The sequence below is a fragment of the Argentina silus genome (genome assembly GCF_951799395.1).
Source record: "Argentina silus genome assembly, chromosome: 1".
Taxonomy (NCBI): domain Eukaryota; kingdom Metazoa; phylum Chordata; class Actinopteri; order Argentiniformes; family Argentinidae; genus Argentina; species Argentina silus.
This window is the reverse complement of record NC_139655.1, coordinates 23,458,402-23,482,389: the sequence shown is the minus strand read 5'-3', so window position 1 is coordinate 23,482,389 and position 23,988 is coordinate 23,458,402. Positions and strand designations below refer to the sequence as shown.

At 42.7% G+C, this 23,988-nt stretch overlaps 1 protein-coding gene across 1 annotated transcript in view; it reads left to right on the top strand.

Moving 5' to 3' along the window:
* The window catches only part of LOC310810778 (cadherin-7-like), a gene marked incomplete at its 5' end in the record, with an annotated part of 79,525 nt that overhangs the window by 40,399 nt on the left and 15,138 nt on the right, over positions 1-23,988 (top strand). The window contains 5 exons of the mRNA XM_083678629.1: positions 15,163-15,330; positions 17,093-17,280; positions 18,410-18,663; positions 19,895-20,031; positions 21,518-21,639. Coding sequence (XP_083534755.1) covers positions 15,163-15,330; positions 17,093-17,280; positions 18,410-18,663; positions 19,895-20,031; positions 21,518-21,639 — 869 coding nt within the window. The remainder of the gene's footprint in view (positions 1-15,162; positions 15,331-17,092; positions 17,281-18,409; positions 18,664-19,894; positions 20,032-21,517; positions 21,640-23,988) is intronic.

Genomic DNA, 23,988 nt, shown 5'->3' with positions numbered 1-23,988 from the left:
TAAATTAAGGTTTAGCCAAGGACATCATTTTGAATTTCTCCAACCAGACAATCATTTGTCCTTTTCCAAATTGAAACAACTCATAGGCTCCTCACGTAATTCATTCAGGCTGCCATTATTTTTTAATTCAGAACGGGAAAAAATCCTGAATTACAATAATACAAATTTAATTTAGAATATACCTTTAATATCAGCTCACAAATTGGGCAAGTGGAGACGCAGATATGAGCAACAGTTTCAAAACAAGCCAGTAGAATTGCTCAACGATGCCCCATGGTGGTTGTTTTGCCAAGGTGAAATACCTAAATAAAATGTGCAAAAAAGTCAAGTTGACTCGCTACTGCTATGGCGGTGCCGTAACGCTACCATCGTTCACCCATGAACCTTTTAAACTCTCACTTACTGTATGTGCTATACTTTCTCAAAAACCTAAGGACTGCTTTTAAAGCATGAAACAAACATGAAGCATTAAGATTGCATAATGATGCTGGGATGTGATGCGAGTAGGTTTTCCTGACACTTGGGGACACTTAGGGTGCTGCCTAGTCTCTACTGTATGTTGGTTAGTGCAGCTGTTGTCCCTGCTTCAACTTGCTAGCTGGTTCATTAGCCACCACCCTGCTGGAGCTCAGCTGACTCATGCAAAGCACTCTGGGAAGTAATTTTTGTCTTATTATCACCCTCTTCTCTCTCAGCGACACATGCCTACTTGCTGACATCCCGAGAACCTCTATGGGGGGACACATTTTCTTTCTACAGTAGCTTAACTTACCTGAGTCAGTGAGTCATTGTAGGGTAATTACAGAGTCTAGGATGCTAGGTGGGCATGCGACCATGTAGCCACTTCCTTGATTGATTGCATGCTAACATTGGCAGCGGTGTACAGCCTGCTGTGAAGCTTCAGACATCATACTGTATTAGAGAATAAGATTGATAGAGATTTGACTACTTGAATGCGTCACAATGATCTTTAACAAAGTTAGCGAGACCACTTCAGCTCAGCAATAAGTCTCAAGTGAGACTGCGTGACTTCAATACAAATCAGAGGCAGGAGCAGACATTTGCTTAAGTGATGTTTAACCAGCATGTCTGGCCCATAAAGGTCCATTACTCTCCCTGAATAGTTATTTCTAACTAAAGACTCCTTTAAGAATAAAGCTAACACATTACCACATCAAATTATGACTTGTTTTTCATTAGCTAAGTAGGCTACTTAAATCTGAAAGTTGATGTTTCATATTGTTTTAAGAGGCTGTGATTATTGAAGTGGTCTAGTACAGTGGAATGTTCTTCCAAGCTATGTATATTCTTTATGGCTAGCAGAATCAGCAGGGTAAGGTAGTGTAGATATTTAATTATACATGTTCTTTGAGTTCTTGGGATACTAGTCTGACGGTGTGTTTGTGATGGAGTTTAATAATGTTATCTTTGTGTTTGGCTGGAGAACCTACAGCAGTATTTTCTCCCATTTTTATCAAGCGTAGTGGAACTTTGATCCTGAAATTGTCCATCACCCGCTAGCGTTCCCTGTGAGGTTTCCATACTGTACCATCTTGTCTGTCTGGTTTGAAGGTGCGAAATGGTAAATGGTTCATAAATGTGGAGATAAAAATGTGGAGATACACCTTAACAACACTTTGTATTTGGTGACTTCCTTCAAGTAAATATGTAGACACATTATGGGGGAAATAAAGCTGTACTAAAAAGCTATATCAAATAAATTGTGTCTGAAGCAGCAAACAAGGAAATGGTTTATTCACCAGGTTAAGCCAGGGCATATCGAATCACAGCAAATGTAGTCTGTTTCACTGAATATAAATGCGGCCAAACACAGCTTCTTTTGAATAATAGACTAGAGATGTGTGCTCAGTGCTACTGTATGCTTCTACATCCTTGCAAGTAGGCTAACTAATTAGTCCCATTTGCTGAAACGGGCCTGTGCCATAGTGAGGGGTGACATTGACAAAGTGCCTGGGCTGAAATACACTCTCTAAGCTCTACAACAGCAATACTGCACTAGCGATTAAGTGGTTGAGGGGTAGTGGTCAGGGGAAGTGTGTGACCTGGAATTGGTAGGGTTTGCATCCCAGCTCACTTTGGTCCAGCAAGTCTCTTTACTATGGCCTTCTTAATCCCAAATTGAATCCGCAAGGTGCCCTTGGGAAAAGTACTTAATCCTGAATAGCTCCAATAACTTGTTGAGCTGTAAATGTAATGCATAATGTGGGGCAAAAATACATAAGTTGCTGTGGATGAGGGGGGCCTATTAAGCTGCCATGTTGTAATATAGCTCAAGGAAAAGCACACTTTTGAGTTTGAAGGTGACATGGAAATGCATTGTACATCTATGTATTAAGGGTTGTGTTTTGATTGATTACATTTTTTTACATTTAGCAGACACTTTTATTCAAAGGGACTTACAACAAGTACATTTGTCTAAAGTAAGTGAATTGATGAAAGATATCACGTACCCTGCAATACATGTGCGCGCGTGAGCGCACACACACACACACACACACACACACACACCTTAAAGGCAGAGAGGACCATTTGAGCACATCAGCAGTACCAGCCATGCCTGTGTTTCCACAGACCTGCACATCCTAATGACGGGAGTGAGTAGAAAAGGTCAAGCGTCTGTGTGAGGATTAATTATGTTTAAAGGGGTATTTAAGAAGGGGACTGTGTGCATCTTAATTTGACTTAACAGGTACTTTTGTGACGAGGCTTCTAAAGATTCTATTTTGTCACTACCGGCTATGTGGAAGAAGATAATTTAATTAAATGTAAAATGCTCGAAGAAGGTAAAAGGCCATGTCCAGTCTGTTCTCCAGGCAGCTCTCTCATTGTATGTCAAATACAGAGGCCGGGAGATGGTTTGGAAACCTGTAATCCTATTCTGATTAAGATATTGGCATGGCCTTTTGGGAAGCTTTACTGTGCACATCCTCTAATCTGTTCAGATCAAATGTTTTCCATTGCCCACTGCACTGTAAAATTGTGCACATCGCCTCTGAACAAGTTCCTTGTGCTATACAAGATCCTTGTTGCAGTGAGTGGGGGATATTACAGTTCAGGCTAGATATAAATCTAGCAGATACTGTAATGTACAATATCCTGCTCTGACTTTGGTACACTAATCAGAAAATAGATACCCTTGTGGGGAAATAAGTATTATGTTCCTCACTGTCACATGTAGCATTAGTTCCTATCACTTTGAATATATAACAGTTGTGTTACAGTAGTTATGATGAGCAAAAAGATTTCCTCTTGTACCTTTGTGCACCAAACGATATCGACATGGTAAATGCTGTTTGATGTTGGCTATAGAGTTAAGGTTGACCAGTGCCTCATGTGTCTCTGTCACAGCATGTGTGAGGTACTCCCAAATGTTTCAGTTGTTGTTGCACTTTCAATTCATGTTTGGATGTGTGGTGTTTCATGGACAAAGCCACATAAGATAAACTACCTAGATTTGAGGTTGTATTCCCGGTTTGTACGACCTGTTTTCACCGGACTGGATCTACTTGGGGTAAGTGGACCGCCTGGAGGTTTAGGAAATCACACCACTCTTGTTTAAGTGTCCATCGCCTTCACTATTACCTCATAGCTGCATGGATGTCTGGGCCAGAGGGTTCTTTCAGCCCCCCCCCTTATACCCTCTTCTCAAGACAAATGTCAAGGATCCGGGCTTTAGCGGGGAGCATGGCCCACCCGTCTCCCGCCAGCGGTGGGGAGACAGCTAGATAAATGCATGGCTACGATACATCTGCCTTCGCACCGGAGGCAAGGAGTCACAGCGCGAGGCGTGGAGCCGTGCCGTGATAGCGACAGAAGGATTTTAATCATCGCCTCTCCCTAGGAATGACACCAGCACCGCGCGGGGTAACATAGATAGAAAGCGAGGGGGGTGCAGGGGGGGTGGGCACCCAGCAGACAAACAACAGGCCTCGCAACATTGCCATGCGGATTAGCGCTGTCGCTCCCTGAGAAATGTGTGTGCTGTTGGCCAGGCGGGGGAGAAAACACATTGCAGTTTTTTTTTACGTGTCGGAATCAGGATTCATGGCATCATTAACCACAGCCAATATCTCTCCGGCTCCAACGTACAGAGCTGATATTAAATAAGTATATCAATTGCATGTGAAGCCTATCTTTGGTTAGTGAGATCATTCACTGAGGTTTACCGCTGGTTGCACACGCTCAACGTCTTTTCAAGCGGTTTCATTTCAAGTTTAAGGGAGCCACTCTGGCTGTTGTTGTTATTGTTGTTTAAAATGTATCCATTAGCCAACTTTCTCCCTAACAGCTTTACTTCTCCAGAATGTTTAAAGACTGTTGCTTTCAAGTTATATCGTTGGAGAACTTTCTTGTTGTGTCCCTGTGGTAGTGCTGGGTATAGAGCTGAAAAACAGGAAAGTTTGGTTGGTTGTTGTACCTACCTGCGTATTGAGGGACCTCTGCTGGATTGAAGGCTTGAAGCGAGTTCTCTGATGCATGTCAGTAAACAGGGTTCACAGGTGTCACAACAGCAGACAACCCGAACACTGTTGATGCTCTTTAATTGGCTACAAGGTTACACTGTGGGAGAAGCAGTGAAAATGATGAATCTATGGATGGAGGATGCAGCAGGATGGATCTGCACCAACAGTATACGTAGACAGATGCTTTGATTCAGAACATGAAGGGGAGGCATCAGGCTTTAAAAATAAACCAGCTTCTGGGCTGACATGTTTTGACTCCTTGTCTTAAAGGCGTAACCAAAACAATGGGAAGGCAGCAGCCAGCTGTGGATCCCCCCCCCCCCTCCCCAACACACACACACACACACACACACACACAATTGTTCATTAGTTTGGCCAATATGTAGAATGACACATTTTAAGAGCAGCAACAACATTGGTTTATTGACCATCATTATCCCATTGTCAGACCCAGGACAGAGGCCTCGGATAAAGAGGCGGACAGCTCGGCATCATTTCTTTAATTGAGCCATTTAGGGCGTTAATAGCCTTGATAAAGAAAAGACTGACAGAGAGAGAATGAAACACTTAAACATAACTGTTTATTTCAAAGCATAATAAAGGTTGAGTGGGTTGTTTAAATATGCACACACTCTTCTCTTGGTTTCTCCATTTAGACTTCATTTGTGAGATTTCTTTATTGTTTTATCAACTCTCCTGGCTAGGTTTGAATTACAAAAGTGTTAGGTGTTTTGATCACCATAGAGTTTAGGGCAAGGGGAGGTAACTACCTGAGGCCAATTTATTTCTAAGCAGATGGTCGGAGGGGCTGGAAATTATAAAAATAATACTTTAAAACTATGATAACGTAACTATAGGCCTAGTCGCCCAATTTACACAGCAAATTGACCACAACTTAGCCCTATCTTTAGATTTTTCAATAGGAAAAAACTTAGGGGGCCACATTAAATCAGCCAACACCTGGTAATATTACTTACCTCAATAAGTCCAGTCTGGTTAAACTCCAGAGACATATTTTCATGAGACATGTGGGTTGTTTAAATATGCACACACCCACGTTAAATATGCACACACCCCGATTTAATGAGACATGTGGGTGAGACATGAAAATATGGTTCTCTTTCAGTCGACTCGGTTCGACCCCTCACTATGGGACAAACACTCTGTGTACCTATTCCCTGAAGATCTCTATTCAATCACGCCTGGTACAGGCCGGTGACGCTTGCAGACAGTCGTGCCTACCGCCCGTCATATACACTCACCGGCCACTTTATTAGGTACACCTTGCTAGTACTGGGTTGGACCCCCTTTTGCCTTCAGAACTGCCTTCATTCTTTGTGGCATAGATTCAACAAGGTGCTGGAAACATTCCTCAGAGATTTCGGTCCATATTGACATGATAGCATCACGCAGTTGCTGCAGATTTGTCGGCTGCACATCCATGATGAGAATCTCCCGTTCCACCACATCCCAAAGGTGCTCTATTGGATTGAGATCTGGTGACTGTGGAGGCCATTGGAGTACAGTGAACTCATTGTCATGTTCAAGAAACCAGTTTGAAATGATTTGAGCTTTGTGACATGGCGCGTTATCCTGCTGGAAGTAGCCATCAGAAGATGGGTACACTGTGGTCATAAAGGGATGGACATGGTCAGCAACAATACTCAGGTAGGCTGTGGTGTTTAAACGATGCTCAATTGGTACTAAAGGGCCCAAAGTGTGCCAAGAAAATATCCCCCACACCATTACACCACCACCACCAGCCTGAACCGTTGATACAAGGCAGGATGGATCCAGGCTTTCATGTTGTTTACGCCAAATTCGGACCCTACCATCTGAATGTTGCAGCAGAAATCGAGACTCATCAGACCAGGCAACGTTTTTCCAATCTTCTATTGTCCAATTTTGGTGAGCCCGTGCAAATTGTTAGCCTCAGTTTCCTGTTCTTAGCTGACAGGAGTGGCACCCGGTGTGGTCTTCTGCTGCTGTAGCCCATCTGCTTCAAGGTTTGACGTGTTGTGCGTTCAGAGATGGTCTTCTACATACCTTAGTTGTAACGAGTGGTTATTTAAGTTACTCTTGCCTTTCTATCGTCTCGAACCAGTCTGGCCATTCTCCTCTGACCTCTGGCATCAACAAGGCATTTTCGCCCAGAGAACTGCCGCTCATTGGATATTTTCTCTTTTTCGGACCATTCTCTATAAACCCTAGAGATGGTTGTGCGTGAAAATCCCAGTAGATCAGCAGTTTCTGAAATACTGAGACCAGCCCGTCTGGCACCAACAATCATGCCACATTCAAAGTCACTTAAATCACCTTTCTTCCCCATTCTGATGCTCGGTTTGAACGTCAGCAGGTCGTCTTGACCATGTCTACATGCCTAAATGCATTGAGTTGCTGCCATGTGATTGGCTGATTAGATATTTGCGTTAACGAGCAGTTGAACAGGTGTACCTAATAAAGTGGCCAGTGAGTGTATATAGGACCTAGCAAGCTGCCCATTTTATCCTTTCCGCTTGCTGACTGTCCGAAGCGTACTGTACTGTGTTCTCTTAACTGTTCTAGTGAGAATCCTATGATTTTAGGTTGTCTCTACTTGAATCCTGTGGTTCAGCTTGATATTCAAAGCAAAATGTAGATGAATTTGGAAAACCACGTTAGATGGTTTTCACCTTGTGCGCACCTGCTAATCTCTGAGCTAGCAGGGTAACACAAGACGGTCTATAGCTAGCATGTAAGTTTGCAATTCTTAACAATTGTTTGAAACTGCTCTCAACGACAATTACTCAAGTTATATGCTTATAACTTGCTAGGTCCCTCATGAAGGCTACAGCTAGCACTTGGACAATGGGCTAGCTTCAGTGACTCCTGGTTTTCTGACCACTTCAGCCCTTGGTCATAGCCCAGCTATGACTTAGCTATATGTTCTTAGGACTTCAACAGATTAACAGAATCAGCCCTGCCCACGTGAAATCCACGTGTACGCACCACACTGCAGGCACGTGGGCACTGCGGGCATGGGAGGGGGACCCATTTTTGCTCATTAAGGCTATGTTTAGAACTGGCTGAAATTATACAAATTATTACGTAGCATCACTTTAAATGTGTGGAGAGCGTGGAGTTGCTAGCTCCTAACAACTGCAAAATCACTCGCTACCTAACTGGCTGTCTTGCATTACAGTTTTTCTAAAATCAAGCTGACAAACTAATTAGCTGAACTGTGAACACAGCTAGCTACGTGATTTGGTTAATGTCAAACAAAAAAGTCTTCATTTGAGCCGTGGTGCCGCAAGTGGAATGCGATAGCCATTAAGAGAGTAAACTTCGGGAGTGGATTTCTCCAAATCAGTGCTCAATAATACTGACTGTAACCTTGTTGAGACCAGCCTTTCCTAGTTAAGAAATCCTTTGCAGAAAGTAGCTGCAGAGGGGTGGAAACCCTTTTGAAATGAGTGATGCCTCGCAAAAAAATACCTTGATTGGGCGGAGCTCCAAAAAACTGAATTCAGTTTTTCGTTCAGGTCTTCCTCCATTTTCTACAATGTTGCAAGCTAGCATAGGCAACAACTCTCTGCAAAATAGTCTTACCTAGTCGAAAAGACGACGCACATAACAACAAACAACCATTCTATGGGCATGTAGGCGAGGGTTCTTGGAATGTAAAATCCAATTAATTTGTGAGCACATTCTTAAATCGCTCAGTCCAGTTAAGTTTGGTTGGTTAGCTTGCCCGTTCATTGCTATTAAACAATTTGAGCACATGGTAGTGATGGCAGTGCGACACTGAAGCTTCGATATGTGCTTCAAACCCTGAACTACAATTCCATAGAACCACTGCTTCAAAGCTTGCTTTGGTGCAAAAAAAATCACGTGACATATGACGTCCGAAGCAGCAACTGCTTCATTGCCTGAATGAATCACCTGACTGGTTCGCGGTCCAATCAGGTGATTCACTGGCACCGCCTCGTCTCGATTCTGACAGGTGACAGGTTGCGAGTTTTGAATTTGAGCGCCTCAACACTTTATAACCACTCTAAACAATGCACAATTTGTGGGTTGTCATAGTAGGTGCGTTGTTGCTGTTGAGTTGTTGGTATTGCGTTTGTATTCTCTGAGTGTTCTTCTTGTAATCTTTGAGTGTTCCCCATCCCACATAATCACCCCCTGCCATAGTTACACAAACACACCCAACCTATGCCATATTTTCCCCAGCACTCTCTCCTCAATAACACAATACACACATTCATCAATCTTTATTTGTAAATAGAACATGATATTCAGTCTTAGTGTGTGTGTGCATCAAAGAATTTCATCAAAGCAAAGATACTGTAGCGAACAGCGGGGTAGAGCAGCTATCGAACTCGCAATCTTTCGCTTACAAACCGGCCGCGCTAGCCACAACACCAAAAGAGATTCAAATACCTGGGCGTCCACATCAGCGAGGACCTCACCTGGACACTTAACACCACACAGCTGGTTAAGAAGGCCCAACAGCGGCTGTACTTTCTGAGGAGGCTGAGGAAGTTTGGCATGTCGCCCAAGATCCTCAGCAACTTCTACAGCTGCATTGTTGAGAGCATCCTAACCAGCTGTATCACTGTGTGGTACGGCAGCACTACTGCTATGGACCGCAGACGCCTGCAGAGAGTGGTGAAGACCGCTGAGAAAATCACCAGGACTCCACTGCCCTCTCTGCAGAGCATCTACCACCGCAGAGTCCACAGGAGAGCCGCCTCCATCCTCAAGGACCCCACCCACCCCCAGCACGGACTGTTCACACTTCTACCCTCAGGCCGGAGGTACAGAAGTGTTAAATGCAGGACCACCAGACTAAAGAACTCCTTCTTTCCCACTGCCATCAGACTCCTAAACAACTCAGGAGATTATAATCATTGACTACCTCATATAACTGTACTACCTCATATAACTGAACCCGACTGTCATTTTCAGTTTGCACATGCATAATTGCACTGTTTACATTTGCACTGTTTTATTATTATTATTGTTGCTTTTTTATTATCACATGCTGCCTTAAATTTTGTTATCTTGTACATTTTGTTTAGTATATATTGTATATTTTTTAGTATTGTACATTTTACCTTGGTTGGCATTCTGCAGACAGCAAAGCAAGAATTTCATTGTACAGGGAAACGTGTTTTCTACTGTGCATATGATAATAAACACTTTGAATCTTGAATCTTGAATCTTAACTCCCTTGGCGGAGTTGCTAACGGGCCTTACACAGGGTCGTTGAAATACTTTAAATCCAAGGGTGATCAAAGCAAAGATGCTTCAGAACAAAAGATCTTTTCTACAAAAGTAAAGTAGTTTCTCCAACACTGCTCATTGAGGTGTGTGTGTGTGTGTGTGTGCGTGCGTGTAATTAAAAGCCTCCTGTCCACCAACTAGCCTGCCTAATTTGACTGCAGCCTTGCACTTCGCCTGGAGAGGTCACTGTAACTGAAGCTTCGAGTGATGAACCCATTTTCGAAACAATTGGCTCAAGTAGTTCAGTGCTTCACAAAAGCTTCATTTGCCCATCACTAGCACATGGCTAATCTGACAGTTGCTAGCTCCTTTGCTTTGCACTAACAGGCCTAGCACCTACATAGCAACGTTACCTATTGTGCTCAGGCAATTGTCATGCTAGCTATCTGATGTAGACGAGGTACGTCCTTGTATATGTACAGGTTTCCAGTTCAGACCAGGCAATTGTGTTTTGCAGAGACCCATAGTGAGGGGTCGAACCGAGTCGACTGAAAGAGAAGTAGAGATTACAAATACAACCCAGGTTCTCTGAAGGAGATGAGGGAGACCCCTCACTTTGTTACCCCTCTCGCGCTGAGTTTGTGAGGAGTGGTTTGATGAATAAAATGGGTGCACTTGCTAGGACAGGCTGTAGGCTGGGCTATCTTCTGCGAATCGGTGTCCCATAGTGAGGGGTCGAACTGTTTCATTCATAACCTCAATGGCTATTTTACATTTGGGCATTGCCCCACCAAATCTGGTGCTGTGGTGCAAGATGCTCGTGACATCTGAACATATGTATTAACGATGTATTTTAGATTTAAAACAAAATAGTGATTCAATTGTGAAATTGGTGTGTATAAATATAATAACCTTGACTCACAGTCCTTATAGTGCTGTTTTGGAGTAATTTCGTTAGTGTGTGTGTGTGTGTGTGTGTGCTCGGACTGCGCTCCCTGTCCTATCTCTCTACTGTGGGGCAGCGGAGGACTCTGCCCCATTGTTGCTAGGGGAACAACGTGAGCGTGATTGGCGTAAGGAGGGAAAACCTCCTGCAAATTATATTGGGTGGAGGGGCAGAAATGTGTCTGCCCCTATGAATTCTGCCTAGGAACAGGTGGCGAAAAAATTAAATATATATTAAACGCATATATCGTTAACATGGCCTGACGTGACAGGAAATTATCACAAAGCAATTCAGTTGATCTACTGTACGTCTATCGCTAATGCTAGCTAGCTAAAGTTTTCTCAATGAATCGTGTAGATTATTTGTTGAGATGCGATTTAGTACATTGCCTTTGGAAGAGAAGTTGGAGATCAAATGTTTAGGGCCACACAGACCAGAAGACTTGGTCTTGCTTCAGGCTGGGCATAAAGTGACTCGTATGTTCAAACAGGAATGGTTTGACAAAAAGAGATGGCTAACCGCTAGCACCTCGAAACATGCGATGTTCTGTTTCCCACATATGCTTCTTGGGGGAGACTCTGTTGGGGGCATCGGCTGGATTCAAAGACATTAAACATCTCTCAGAAAGAACAGCGAACCATGAAAGCTCTGCGTCCCATCTGAATTGTGCCATGAAGTTGGGTTTACTGGGGCAGTTCAACATCCAGGCACAACTAGATGGTGCATATCGCCATAGCATCGCAGAGCACAACAAACAGACCGAGGAGAATCGGTTTGTTCTGTGTTAATGTGGCTTTTTAATAGTGTGTTATAGCCTCTGCTCAGATGATATTTATTTGACATTTAAAGAAATACAATTGATAAAACTTTATTTCAAGTTAACAATGTGTCGCATGCTTGTATTTTGATAAAGCATGCAAGTTATTGAAGACACGTGCCTGTCTAATCTTTTTACTTTGTTGCAGTATAGGCAACATCAATGTAGCCTTCTGTGTCGCGCTGAAGTGTATGAAGTGTATTCAGTTTCTTTCTTTCAAATCTTTCTACTCCATGGCACTCACAGTGCAGCCCATAGCATATGCCTACGGTAGACTACCTTTATGTTTTGTGATGGTGACGTCTTACAAAACTGCCCCCCCAGAAATGCCATGCTAAAATCGCCACTGCGTAACCTCTAGTTTCCCATTAGACTAAGTACCAAGGTATTTACAAGATAGATAGACAATAGACAGTTTAACATAAGACTTGTTTTCTGAGTTTTGGGGTAGTGGAGGTGTAACTGTTTGTTCCAGAAAACGCTGCTGAATTAGTTTTCATCTTGATTCTGGCTTCCATGCAAATGACTAAAGGCTAAATCCCATGTGCGATACTCTTGTATCAATTTCTTCAATTGACATTGTTTGATGGAAGTCAAACAAACTTAAATGTGTGCATACAGTATGACAGGGCTCTCAAGTTTTCAGAGTGAGATTTTGTCGTTGGTGGCGGTGGGGGTTTGGTTGGGGTGGGGACGGGGGTCTGATCTGATAAATGACACATAAATTCATACAAATAAAAATATTTATTTAATTCAGCATTTCTTAGTGCAGGTGTTGTTCATTGTAGGTGTTGGTGGCATGTTTTAAGGCCTTCAGCACGGGGGTTGGTGGCTCCCATTTTAAACACTGTGGTTCCAAGCCAGCCATTTTAACTGTCATGATGGATGACAGAGTTCCATTGAGTGCCAAGCTGTTCCTGGTTTTGGTCTTGTTCAGTCTGACCATGGAGAAAACCCTCTCAGCGTCTGCATTTGAATGAGGGAGCACTAACACTAATGCAGCTATCTTAGAAAGCCTCCCAAACTGGCTCAAACCGGTCACCTTTGAAAAAAGGAACCAGGGGAATCTATTACTCAAATGCTTTGCTTTTATTATTTCAATTAATTATGTGTATGTCATGTGGTGCCAAATATTTCTTACCTTGCTCTTTGTTTAGGACATACTCCCCCAAAACTCCTCAACATTAAAGGTGGTGGGATCTTGGGGCATGGGGATATCCATGAGCTGATACTCCAGGAACTCCTCACTCACCATGTCCTGTTCCTGTGGCCCATGGAAAGGAAGTAGTTCCTGAAATCTAAAAAGAGCACCATGTGTAAAGAACTGATTAAGGATTTGTTTTGTGACCATGGTCAAAATTAAACTTAACAAAGTATTCAACATGTTGAAATCCTGGAAAATGTGGAAACCCTTGCCTGTCTACGAAGTATAGGGCATCTTCCACCCCACACTCAGCCCTCTGCTGTACGTCAACACATTTTGCATGCTTCAGAAGGGCCTCCTTCAGGGGGAGTTTGTTGATGCCATACTCCACAGCCCTGACCAGAAACGCCACTGCTGCCTGCTGGAATAGCTGCACCTCCTGAGGTGTGATGTCTCCAGCCTCAAGGAGCCTGTTGAGGGTAGCTCTGGTGGTGAAGCCAACATTTAGCTTTTCTCCTACCAGACAGAGATAAAGCAAATTAAGTACAGGTAGTTTAAACAATATCTCAGAATCAAAATCACTTTTTATTCGCCAAATGCATCAGGTAGACACACAGGAATTTGACATGGCAATCAGCACTTTAACTCAAAACTAGACAGACAAACAGTGAGTGCACATAGATTCAGCAAGATATGCACATTAAGTGCAAGTGGTTGAAGGTATTAGGTATGATAAGTGTGGAACGGGAAGTGTCTTGATAGTGGAACATAATTAGATGACACAATCTACATACCTTGAAAGATTATGATGAACCTTAGCAGGTACGAACTGTAACTAACGATTCCTCTTTGATCAGTTAGTTCTGTAACAAGCTCTGAGAGAGAGAGCAGCTAAGCCTACGTGATTCATTTATTCTGGAACTGTGTTTCTGGACTTTGTGAGGTACTTAATGTGTAATCTTCCATGTTTTGTAGGAATTCCCAATAAATTCCTTTTAATGAATTAAACACAAATGTGTTGTAAGTCATTAACTCTGAATGCAACAGTAATTGCCTTTATGAGGATTGACTTTTTTTTTTTCATTTTAATTTTGTGGAATTCTGATCTTTCGTCGTCGAGATAAAATTCTGATTTCCATTTCATTAGTTGCGATATTTTTCAAAAGCAATTAAGCAACTTTGTGTGTCTTTGCCTCTCACTACATTTTACTAGGGCACTTGTTACAGTGCAGGCACAGAAGGTTGACCACACAGAGGAATGTTGCATAGAATTGGACTTATGATTGGTTTGACAGGCAATGCCGTTGTGTTGAACATCCTTCTTTACATATTATACAATGGGTGGTTTGGAATTCCCATTTGAACCTGTCCTGCCCATGATATATTAGACAACATACACAACCAAGTCCATAACTTTCATTGTTACATAGCAACACACACTACTACTAGTTACTTTTATTACTTCTAGCCGTACTACCAAAATGTAGGTTAGTTGGCTAGCTAGGTAGCAAATCATCTACATGAGCTGTATAAATGATGTAAATCTTGTAAGGTGCCTCTCAACATTTTTAATCCAGCTCGTAGCCAGCCAGCTAGCTACTGTAGTTGCTAGCCAACCAGATGTTATGGTAAATTTAAAGACAATATAAGGGTTTGTAATCCCACACCTAGGGAAGAGGTCACAGGAAAACAGATGGTCCTAGAACATTTGGAGAAGGCCGTAAAGAGGGGTAAGGTCCGATTGAGGGGTTTGCTATAGGTGAAGAAAACAAAGGATCAAAGCGGGAGGAAACAGGATAGAATGATTAAAGATAGGGTAATTAAGTAATAAACAAAGTTGAAAACAGCCAGAACAAAAGGCTTTTGAAATGAGCCGGGGTGTCAGCAAGGTCTGATCAGACAAATAGACGCCAGCCAGATGTGCGGCGCACACCTTGATGACGAAATATAGATCTTGAATGTTATTGGTGCAAGTAGACAGGAAACAGAAATACGTTGAATAGAAGGCGTTAACCTGTGTGAAATCTATAAAGACAGGTGACTGAGGAGATAACGGGGTCAGCTTTGCAAACCTGAACGGCTACATATTCTGCGTGAATAAAGTCTTTGAATGAATCAACAGCTCTGGTTAACGGTATTTTATTTATATTTATAAGCTATAATATAAAAGTATTATAGCTTAAATTCTACGACAACGTAATGAACGCAAGCACACAGTTGTCTCAGCTTTCTGTATGAAAATGTGTTACCTTTACAGCAAACCAATCCATATCATGTGTGACTAACCAGGTTTAATATTTCCATGACATTGCAACACTTTAAGCTAGACAAACCACTGTGTGAAGCCACCTCTTATCATTCAAGCAAGCGACTGGCACCTTTGGAGGCGTTGTCATCAGTAAACATTGTTGTACATGTGCCACAGTGATGTACAGCAAAACGGCTATAACAATATCACAAAACCAATAAACTCACTTTTTTATGTACATTCAACTGAATGCAATTTCTCCTTTCCTCTGCTCCTGTCATCCCTCCCCCACCTCTCTCTCTCTCTGCTCTCCAGGCATCATCAGGACGGCCTTGCCCAACATGGACCGGGAGACTCGGGACCAGTACGTGTTGGTCATCCAGGCCAAAGACATGGTGGGCCAGATGGGTGGCCTCTCCGGCACCACCTCTGTCACGGTCACCCTCACTGACGTCAACGACAACCCACCACACTTCTCTCGCAGTAAGACTTTCTGTTCTCACGCACTACGTACCCTCTGTCTGGTTATATATTGCCCCCTCAGACAAACCCCATCACTGGCATGTCACTCTCACTTTTATATACTTTGACAGATTGTTTATGGAAAAAGCTTGGACTAAAATTGTGTAGCACTGTATAACTAGATGTTGTTGATGGGGAAACATGTAGACTTGGCTGTAAAATGACATTGAAACAGCCCTCAAACACAATACCCCTTACAAGTGTATGAGTAATTTCGTTCTATATCTTTCCATCTAATCACTGTGAGTTTTCGCAGAATATTTTTGACCCCTTTTATCAAACACTTCAAATGCAGCCTGCCCAGGAGGTAGAAAACATCTCTCTCCCTCTCTTCTCGTCACTCCCAGTCAGAGCTGGAGGACTCGCATTGCGCCCGTGGGTACCAGGATCAATCAGGCAACTTTTTTTTTTATCAGCCTATTTCACAGCCCGCTAATGGGTTCCAGGCCAGGCTTTGGGATTCAAAGGCGCGAAGTGCTTCTCATGATAATCTGAGGCACCTGGCAATCGGTTTACCATTGATAGTCCCAACCGTTGCCCGGCTGTTATACTCGCCGCTGGACTGCCATGAAGTCAAGTCAATTTTCTGGACCCTGAGGGAAGAAGCAGGTTCAAATTCGCACAACAAGTCATCAATGCTGCTTTAACCCAGCACCGTCTTGCTGGGAAGAAAGAGGCTTTGGACGAGTTCAGGGCATGCTGCCCTCGCCTTCCCCTCCCAAGGTCATGGGTCAGAATCACTACAGTATTACAGTGAGCTCCACAGCTGATAGAGGCACTCGCTGTCAGAGGAGAGAAGTGTATGGAAGAGAAGGAAAGACAAGGTTTGAGGCATGAGGAGAGAGTGGTGGGGGGGGGGTATGGGTGAAAGGGGGGAGAAAAGCACCATTCTTTTGGTCTTTTAAGGAGCTGCCGCCATGGCGAATTAAAAAGCCATTACAAAGATTACACGGCAGCAAACAATGTCAGGCAGATTAGCATTTAGACGGCGACTGAGAGAGCCACTGGGGTGAGGAACACGGAAAGGTCTGGTAATGAGCTCTGCCATGGTGATTGGGGAGATTATGATTATGAATATGATTCCTCCTTTATTCTTACGAGAGTGCTTTAAATCGGGAGGTGCAGACAAAAGCGTCTGAAACACAATGGAGAGGTTTTATGTAATAGAATCTTTCAGTGGACATTTCATCCCGTGAAACATTCCATAGGGATCCGTGACTCCCCATTTACTTTGGTCAAGGAGATATTCTATTTAATTCAGAGACTGCTCTAATACATTTTAATATCAATATGCTCTACTCTCCATTGTCACAACAATAGCATAGTAAGGTTGAAAATGAATACTGCCCATGATCATTACAAAGTTCTTGAATTTCAGAATACTAATTTGGTATGTATGCAACCTGAGTGGGATTAAAATTGGGTGTCCCACTGGCCAAAAAGATTTCTTGGCATTAGCCACCTCAGTTACATATTGAGAGACGTTGCATTCCATGTTGAAAATCAAATCTATTTTAGTTTATTCCATGTTTACTGCCATTGCTATGTATTCACATTGTGCATCTTTACACTGCGGTGCAAGCTCATTTTTTCTCACTCAGCCACACAGCAAAATCATATCCAGCTGTGGGACATGATAAAGTTGAGCTACCAGAAAGTGAGTTGGTAGGGTAATAAGATCATCTATAACCATGGCCTGGCTCTGCTCTCCTCTCTCTCCCAGAAAACTATCAGTACACGGTCCCAGAGTCCCTGCCTGTGGCATCAGTGGTGGCCAAGATAAAAGCTGCAGATGTGGACGTAGGACCCAACGCAGAGATGGACTACAGGATCATGGATGGGGATGGTCCTGGGATGTTCAACATCACCACAGATGAGGACACACAGGAGGGTGTCATTGTCCTACTGAAGGTAGATACACATGGTTGTACTGGCTAATGCTGGTAAGCTGTCTGTATGCCTGTGTTGAAACTCTAGAAAACTCTAGTATTACATTGTGTTAATATGTTGTTAGTAATTAGGTAATTACAATGTTATTACACAGTGTTATAGTACAACAGTAATGGCAGCATTTTTACACAAGCTATAACACAAGTTATTTTATTTGTAGGCCTAGGGGCCTTCTCTGTTCCTGTTGGTGGTAATCTATTGAAGTGAGTTAAGCATTGAGTCAAGTGATGTTCGATATTGTTTGTCTTTCTACTCAATATCGCAACTATCCATCTAGTAAAATCAGTCTATTAGGTGAGTACAGTCATAGTTTTGAATACCAATATCTCTTCCACAAAAAGTGGGCTGGCACACAAGACAGGCCTAATGCCTTGTGCCACACCACCCCAGTCGGTTGACTACTACTACTCCTGGGGGAAACCTCTGTGTCTATGGCTGCCATGCTTTAGTAGCTTTGACAGCCACTTTGTCAGACAGGAGAATTTTATATTTTGTTTGTTTTTCAGCAGTCAGAGACGACTATAACAAAAAATGTAAAGTCAAACAGACAATAAACATGTCACATCAATATCCTCCTATATTTTAGGTTGCAACTGTGAGCCCAATAAGCCAAGCAGATGACAACATATGTTTACCACTTTCATTTCAAAATGCCTTTCACCACGATGTGTGCCTATTTTTGCTTGATTTTAGTTTGATTTAACACTACACAGTAAGTCAATGTAAAAATGTCTGAATGAAAGATGTATTTGTGAGAGTCTGATTATGTTCAAGGTTGCATAGGGTCATTGGAATCCATGAGCTGCAGTTTTTCAATCTTCTAGTGTACCACAAGGTCAATCTGGCATGAATGATGTACAGACAACTATTTGTATGTGTTTGATTTCAGCGTTTACTGCAAATGTGGCCATCAAGGTTTACTTAGAATCGAAGCAATCAGGACTGGTACTTCGATTGGAAGGCCAGTCTGTGGATTGCTTATAGTACACAACCTCTGTTGGGGGCAGTCTTCTAAGAAATATGAAATTGCTTTTTTTTCTGAAAATCTTTCTTTGTGTTCTTTTTTTCTCATCACGTCTGTCTTTGTCAGCCATTAGACTATGAGACAAAGAATAGCTTCTCCCTCAGAGTCGAAGCCACTAATCGGAATATTGACTCGAATTTCTTGAGCGCCGGTCCATTTAGTGACACGGCGTCGGTCAAGGTGACGGTGGAGGACGTGAATGAGCCGCCCGTCTTCTCCATGACACTCAGCAAGATGGTGGTGTCTGAGGATGCCAGAGTAGGCACCTCCATCGGAAGGGTCTCTGCCCACGACCCTGACTCCTCCAATAGCGCCATCAGGTATACTCTGCTCACTGTTTGCCAGTTATTACAGGCCATTACAGGCAATTTTACTGTTGTCTTTGTCATTTCCTGAAGTGGCACCCATTTCCTCAAACAACCTTGCACAGTTATGCTCCACATGAAAGACTGTTTACCTCTACAAAACAATAATACAATACAACAGACCTCTATGTTTCGGCATGGAACTACAATACAAGATTGACAAAAAGAGCCAAACATCTTATCAGTAGTACTGTTCACACACATTCTCTTGCATCTGTCTCAACTCCTTGGGAGTATTACCAACAAAAACAGACTCCACACACACACAAATTCCTAAATACTTAAAATTAAGGCCAGATGGTGCGTGTTCTAAGGACTGCAACATTTGCAGAAGTGAAATGCCATCTTCAACAGGAGAAGGGCATTCCCTGAGGAGGGTCAACAGTCTGTACCAGTGCCATGGCATTTATAACACAAAACAAGCACTCAGGAAGGCAATCTGTGTTGTGTCACTCATGAGATTCCCTCCCATTAGGCATTAATTGAAAGAATATTGTGTGGTATTCATGCTTGGACTGTTAGGATTGTTAGTAATCTTAATCAGAAAATCAAATTATGCCACCATTGTGGTTGTAAATTGCCTCTTTTTGCTGCTGTGACTGCTATCGACTTCTGCAATATATGGCAGTACCTCGGTTTAAATTAAAATTATTGTGGAACTAATGCAACCACAAGAGTCACATTACATTGAATAATACCCTTTGAATATAGGCTAATTGAAGTTGTCATTTTCTGCAGAAATATGAGTTGCTGTATTGGTAGTGTTTGTTCTGTTGCTTCAATTGAAAGATATACAGCATACAATACCTATTATATTATACCTTTGATTTGGATCAGCTCTTATCAAAATAAAAAGTTTGAAAACAGAATTTCTGTTGCAAATGGAACTGATAATATCAACAGTGAATATTCGATAGTGTGTATTACACTTGAACAAATGTTCAAGGACTAGCGTTACAGTACAAATGAATAATAACACTACATATTTCCACATGTTGTCACAACTCAATAATGGTTGCCAATGAATTGAATCCAAAAAGTACTCTTAAATCTGACATATGGCACATTCTGAGGGTGGAAAGTGTAAAAAAAATGATAAAATGTTTACGTACTTTTCTGCAAAAAGCTCAAACTTAATGTCTACTGTAGTCCTGCAGTATGTGTCTGACTGTGTGCCTGTCACCAGGTATTCTATCGACAGAAACACAGATCTGGAACGTTTCTTCAATGTGGACGCCCTGAGTGGGGTCATCAGTACAGCCCAGCCTCTGGACAGGGAGGCCAACTCTGTTCATAACATCACCATCTTTGCTATGGAGAGCCGTAAGTACAGCACCACAATGAAGCTTCATAACAGATCTCACAGTTAGTCTCAATGGGATGGTTTCCTAGTCCTAGATGGCATCTTGAATGGAGATTCTCCATTGACAGTGCCATTTAGTCCAGGACTTGGCTTAATGATCTGTGTCAGGAAACCATCAGTGTTACAGTTTGTTTTGAAGATCCTCCACCGTGTCTATGTTAACGTGAGACGGCGTGCAGGTCGCATCGGCGAATGTTAATTCAGGTGCGGGGCGGTCGTTCTGACCTCCGTGTCTCCCTGAGCCGTGGTGTGCGAGGGGCTGAGGTGCTGACTAAGGCCAGGCGCGCTGACCCATGGATGAACTATGCTAATGTAATGGTGGAGAGGTGCAGGGACGTGCCTTTGACTCATACTCACTACGGCTTCAAGGACAAAGAGGGCTCTCACCTGTCCTGTGGCTCACTACTACGCCAATACAAACACACTGGACTGTAATTAACATTATGGGCTGAGTACAGTAGTTTTTACCTATATCTCATCAAATGACACATGACCTTTTCTGATTTCAACTCTCTTGTCCATTGGTCTGAACACTAAAATGCAGTTAGTTTCTCTAAATCAAACCATGTAATTACCATTTTGCATTATAATTCAACCATAATTATATAACGCAGATCCTCATGATGATTCCTCAGTGTCCTATTGTCTTGATAACATGTCTAGAAAATAACATAAGAAATAATCATGTTTAATAATAACTGTGTGAAATGTCACAACAGCCCTTAACTGATGAGACATCGACCTCTGACACACACACCACTTCCAATCTGTTCTCAGTAGGAAAGTAGCATTGAGTCGACATGAGCATTGAGGCCTTATTATAGTATTTATAGTAAATTGTTTTTTGTGACAAAAGAGGAGGCAGAGGAACACTTCTGGCAAGGGATCTTGGTCATTCCATCCACGCTCATTCCCTCTCTCACTCGCTCACATTTCATCTGCGCCGCTCAAAAAACACCAATGACAACAAGTCTCTGCCCCGAGGTGGCACGTGTCCTTTTTATTACCGTCAAATCAGCCATCAGCCGCCCTGAATGTCAGCCGCGTCAGTGTGCCCGTCAGAGCGGCTGGCGACGCCAGGCTAAATCATCATCCAGCTCTTAGACGAGGCCATTTAACCATCAGTGGGGGGTGTCAGCGGGCTGGAGCCTGCGGTGCAGATGGCTTGTTCTACACGTTAGCCTTCACCCGCATCAGGCTACGCACCAGCAATAATTAGCTGCCAGATCACTTTGGCTGGTCCCAGAGCTACTGTAGCTAGCATAGCTGCTAAGCAGAAGCATTGCATATTTCATTAGAGCAGCACTTTTGGCTAGGTATTTGCCTCGTTTCGCTCAACCTTTGTGATTAATTAAGAAGAGATGAGGAAGATAAATATGAGGTTGGAGTGGATGAGTGTGAACACAAAGTTAAGTCTCTCTCGATCTCCCTCTCCCTCTTTTTCAGAGGATCCAACCCAAATTGGGAAAGGTGTTGCTGTCATCACAGTCCTGGACATAAATGACAATGCTCCTGTGTTTGCCATTGAGTATGAGACCCTCCTGTGTGAGAATGCAGTTCCAGGACAGGTAAGATACTGTAACATCTTCCCCCAATGGAGAAAAAGCATAACCCAACCTTGCTTCACTTTGATTCAGTTCTATTGACCCACTGTATTAGTTCACTTTAAAAATTGAGGATTTAGTAATGGTTTAGCTTCATATTCATAGAGAGCTGAAGTTTAATTCAAATCGGCAATTGACAGGCTGTGGAGGCCACCGCTCCTAATAAACTCTGCATACACTAAAACTCAATAGCTCAAAACATTTACCATGGTAACTCCTTACTTTTCAAAGCTTAAGGTCATTTCAGGGAGACTTTCCCATTTGTCTAAGTCACATTCTTCAGGTCAAATTGCAGGTATTGTTGGAGTTTGTATCATTCATTAGTTGTTGCAGTAGTTGGGCCTCATTCATGTGATTCATGAAATGTGCAGAGAAACCAGCTTTGTCTCCTTTGGCAGGCGAAAACAGCTCAAAAGCCACTCGTCAGTCTCAGTACCCTAACCCTAAATATTTACAGCTTGCCTTGCACGTCACTGGTTCGAATCACACTATGGACAATGTATTTGCTAATTATTGTTGCTAATGCTAATGTTTGATAATACCTTCCCCAGACAACTTACTCTTACCTAAACCACTCAAAGTTAATGCCTAATAATGGCTTATGCTGTCCTGCAATTCAAAGTTAATAAAGATGAACTTCTTTCCTAAGTCACGCAAACTCACTTACCCTCACGTAGCGTATCTTCAGTTTTTTACGTATCGTCCAAAAATCTCAATAATGCGTCCACCAGGACACACAATTGGGAATGCGTTCTATCGGTACACGGTTTAATTAGGAGACAGCTGATGAATATTTATGTATTAATGTCATGTAATGTGACTCACTACATCAAAGCAATGTGCGTACGAGTGGTCTGGAGCACTCGTAGATGTATTCTTATTTCAAGAACATATTTGAACTAAGAAGAAATTGATTGAAAGCTGAAAAGTTCTTGAATTTGTTCTTACAAATTACTTAAGAGCAAATCCATGCGTACGGACGATTGATGAATGATGCCCATTGCCTCTGCTGCTGCTGCCAGCCAGCTGAATTAATGACTATGTTTGAATATGCCCGTGGCCTGGCTCCACAATGCTATCACACACTAACATGATATTTCATGCTGGGGTGTATTGTGGGTGTCTGCCCGGGTCTGATTCGGAGAGTGGTCTGTGTCTGTGCGTGTTTAATTAGAGGATCAGGGCGCCGGGCACTGGTGCAGAAAATGCATCACAACATCATGCAAACAAAACAACGAAGGCGGTGACCAAAATGTGGTTTTGGGAAAGGCGTGTCAGGTGCTTTAGCCATGCAATACATTTTCTCTGTATTTAGCATTTGGCCTCATTGTCGCTAAATGACTTGTGCGATTCGTCTACTCGTGGCATTTGGAAAATACAATCAGAGGAGGGGGGAAAGGCAGGGGTGCAGAACTGAATAAGTACAATTGATCACAATGATGCATTGACTTGGAAATGGCTATTAGGCCCTTTTAAATATGTTATTTGCATTCCTCCCTTTGAGTTGTTTGTCATTGTGTTCACAGGAGGGCATATAAGAATAGCACATTATTTCATCTGTTAAATGAGAGCAGTTTTTATGTATGCATGCTTCCATTATGCGCTAGGTGTTACCAGAAAGTAGATATTTTCACACCAGGGGTTAGGAGTCTCTCATCTGTTAGTGGTGATGGGAACCTCTCTTGAACTTACTTCTGTTCGTGGAGCTTTGCTTTAACTTTGTAGGATGGTTGCATTTCATGTTTCAATTTCATCTCATTGGCTCGTGCCATTCATGCAGCTGAATTGAAAACGTTAAAACCTATTTCATGATATCTACTATACTATAGAATAGTCTGAGTATATAGGATGACAGTGTTCACCATCGACATATCAGAGATTATTTAAATCCATTTTAATATTCCAGAAAAAAAAAGACTGCCCCAATAGTGTCTGACAAACAGAAAAAAGACAGTGCCACTTATGGTCTGCTCTCTGAGCAGACCCCCCTCTGTGTGTTCTCTCCTCACTTCCACTGTTGAATAGCAGACTAATCATAGGAAAGCTCTATCTGCAGGTTGAGGTGCAGTAAATGTATTACTCAGGTCGGTGAAGGCTGGTGGAGGTAGGAATCGGAGGACAGGCTCATTGTAATGAGTGGACCTATGAATGGTATCAAACAAGTGTAATTTCTACCTCCACCAACCTCCACTGACTCAGGTCTACCAGACTGTTTAGCCACTGGCAATAGCTGCATGTGTGGCGCTATTAGCCCATAGCCTCCGTCAGGTGTGTGGCTAAGAGCAGTGAGATGACAGTTCTGGTCAGCTAGCC